Raw genomic sequence first — 2,489 nt, 5'->3', positions numbered from 1 at the left:
TGCGGCCTGCGCGGGTGCTGCCGGGGGCCTCGGGCCTCGGTGCTGGAGCCGCCCGTGTGCTGAGAGGGGAACTGTTCCGTATGTGCAGACAGCGGCTCTCACTGCGGCAAAGGCCTCCTGCGCCTTCCCTGGCCAAACCGGACCCTATGCAGCAGCTCCCTGCGCATCCCACTACTGCCCCGCATAGTGTGGCCAGTGCAGCACACAGGCACAGGGAAGCGTGGGCTCCTGTTGAAGACGGGGTGTAGCCCTGAGTGGGGTCTGCAGGCTGGGGGCCGGATGCACCCACTGAGCCTGTGGCTCTGGGTCGTATCACCAGCCCCAGGGTAGCAGCATCTCCTGCCACCGTGCAGTGGGTGCACCTGTGTGGCTGCCACACAGAGGGGCCCAGTGCATGGGCACGTGGCAGCAGCTGGCAGCAGGTTCACATGCTGCCCTTTGCTGGGCTCTGTCTGGTACAGTGGCACTGGGACACTCCAGCTGGCTGCATGGGTCTGTGCAGTCCTGCAGTGATTTGCCCTGACTCTCTCTATCTCACCAGCATCCATCAGCTGAGGAACAAGGTGTCAGAGGAACATGAAGTCATCAAGAAGAAGGAGCTGGAGATTGGCCCCAATGCCTCCTATGGTTATGGGGGCAAATTTGGAACAGAGAGGGACCGAATGGATAAGGTAACAGAGGGCTTCCTTGGGCCCCAATGGAAAAGTCATCTTCTCATAGTGGAAAAAGCATCCCTGTTTTCTGAATGGGAGAGAATGGCATGGCTGAGCACATTTGCACATGTCTAGCTGGCCCATTATCTGTCTCCAGGATCTGTTTGAACCCATTTGTGTAATATGTCTCTAGAACTTCCTTGCAACACTCCCCTTAGCTGTGCAGAAGGACTTTCTGTGACTCATTTCAAGCCTGCTGCATAACAATGAAATTAGGTACTTCCCTACTTGTGCTTGGAGAACTAATGAGTAATAATTCTCTCCTCATGTTCTCCACTGCAGACCTCTGTCATACCTCCCCAGGATGAAGCCCTAGTTCATATTCTCTGTTCTCATATAACATCTGGTTTCTGTTTCTGATCGTCATGCTTCTTCCTGTACCTTTCAGCAGTTAATGCTTATTTATTTTTAGAAGTGAGATGATAAGATTGCAGTAGCATTCAGTATATGGGGTTGCTGTGGGTATGCATGATGCTAGGATGGCAGGGTGAGAAACAGGCATTCCCAGGAGGCAGAAATGGAGCAGCCATGCTCAGACCCATCTGCTTGGAGCAGTGAGGCTGGTTTTATTGAGCAGCTCCTCAGTCCTCATCCACTCACACCAGGATGTTGCAAGCATTCAGTCTGGCCCTTTTCCCGAGGAGTGTGAGCAATTCCTGGCCATGCCACCTCTGGCAGGGAGCAGCGGGACCCTGGCCTGCCCTGTGTTAGGCATAAAGGGTGATCTCAGCCAGGTCTTCTGACCCTCGTTCTCAGACAGGGAGCAGGCACGAGCCCTGCTGCCTGTGGGTGTTCAGCTGTGCCTGCCTCAGTTTCCCCATGTGATTGTCCATGACTCTACTCCACTGGCATTTGGAAGCAGCAGGTATTCAGAATCCCACGGTGTGCATGATGAACTGGCAGTGGGACCAGCTGTGTGTGATGGTTGCCCTTGAAGCTTCATCACAGGTCTCAGTGCAGAGTTGGTACTGACAAAGGCTGGGCAGAAGGCATCGCCACCACCAGCACCAAACCATCAATTTGGACCTGTCACCTTGCGGCTGCAAGCACCTCAGCAGTGGGGCAGAGCAACTGTGTGGTGCCTGTGTCTCTGTCCACCCTGCCAGTCTGCCTGTGGGTGCTCATGTCATGCTGTCTCCCTTCTCAGTGTGCAGTGGGCCATGAGTACATTGCCGATGTTGGGAAACACTCCTCGCAGACAGATGCAGCCCAAGGCTTTGGGGGGAAGTATGGAGTCCAGTGGGACCGGACTGACAAGGTTTGTTGGACAGGGCAGTGACCTGTGCTCAGTGCTGCCCCTAAAACAGTGTCCTAACTTTAGGATTGTGGCTGCAGTTTTCAGAGGGCTGGTGGGTGCAGGTCCAGGTCTCCACTGAAGCAAGGAGCTCACCTCCTGTGTGCAGGACAATGATTTAGGACAAATTGCCGGGCACCTGTGGAGATTAACTCTTCGGTGTGCATTAATGTGTTTGCACTGCATTATCCAGGCAGCACTGCATTTGCCTTGGGGATTACAGTGTTTTGCATCTCCAAAGCCCCAAGTTGTGCAATGCACAGTGATGGCAGTGGCAGGACTGGATGGGGACAGCAGGATGCTGCCCCTCTTGTGCACATCCTGGCATCAGATGCTGCCCAGCCACCTTGCCTGTGGGGTCAGGATTGTGGCCCTCTTCCCTGGAGTGCATGGGCTCTTGCAAGGGCCTGTTCCTGGGCACACTGCTATAGAGACAGCAGGGGTGGTGTGGGAGGCTGAGAAGACCTGTACCAGATGAGGAG

At 54.9% G+C, this 2,489-nt stretch overlaps 1 protein-coding gene across 1 annotated transcript in view; it reads left to right on the top strand.

Moving 5' to 3' along the window:
• Positions 1–541: 541 nt before the first annotated feature.
• The window catches only part of LOC104407140 (src substrate protein p85-like), a gene marked incomplete at its 5' end in the record, with an annotated part of 11,611 nt that continues 9,663 nt past the window's right edge, over positions 542–2,489 (top strand). The window contains 2 exons of the mRNA XM_010016327.1: positions 542–671; positions 1,861–1,971. Coding sequence (XP_010014629.1) covers positions 542–671; positions 1,861–1,971 — 241 coding nt within the window. The remainder of the gene's footprint in view (positions 672–1,860; positions 1,972–2,489) is intronic.

This window comes from Nestor notabilis, unplaced genomic scaffold (genome assembly GCF_000696875.1).
Source record: "Nestor notabilis isolate BGI_N333 unplaced genomic scaffold, ASM69687v1 scaffold8816, whole genome shotgun sequence".
NCBI classification, from domain to species: Eukaryota; Metazoa; Chordata; class Aves; order Psittaciformes; family Psittacidae; genus Nestor; species Nestor notabilis.
This window is presented reverse-complemented; position numbering and strand designations above follow the sequence as displayed.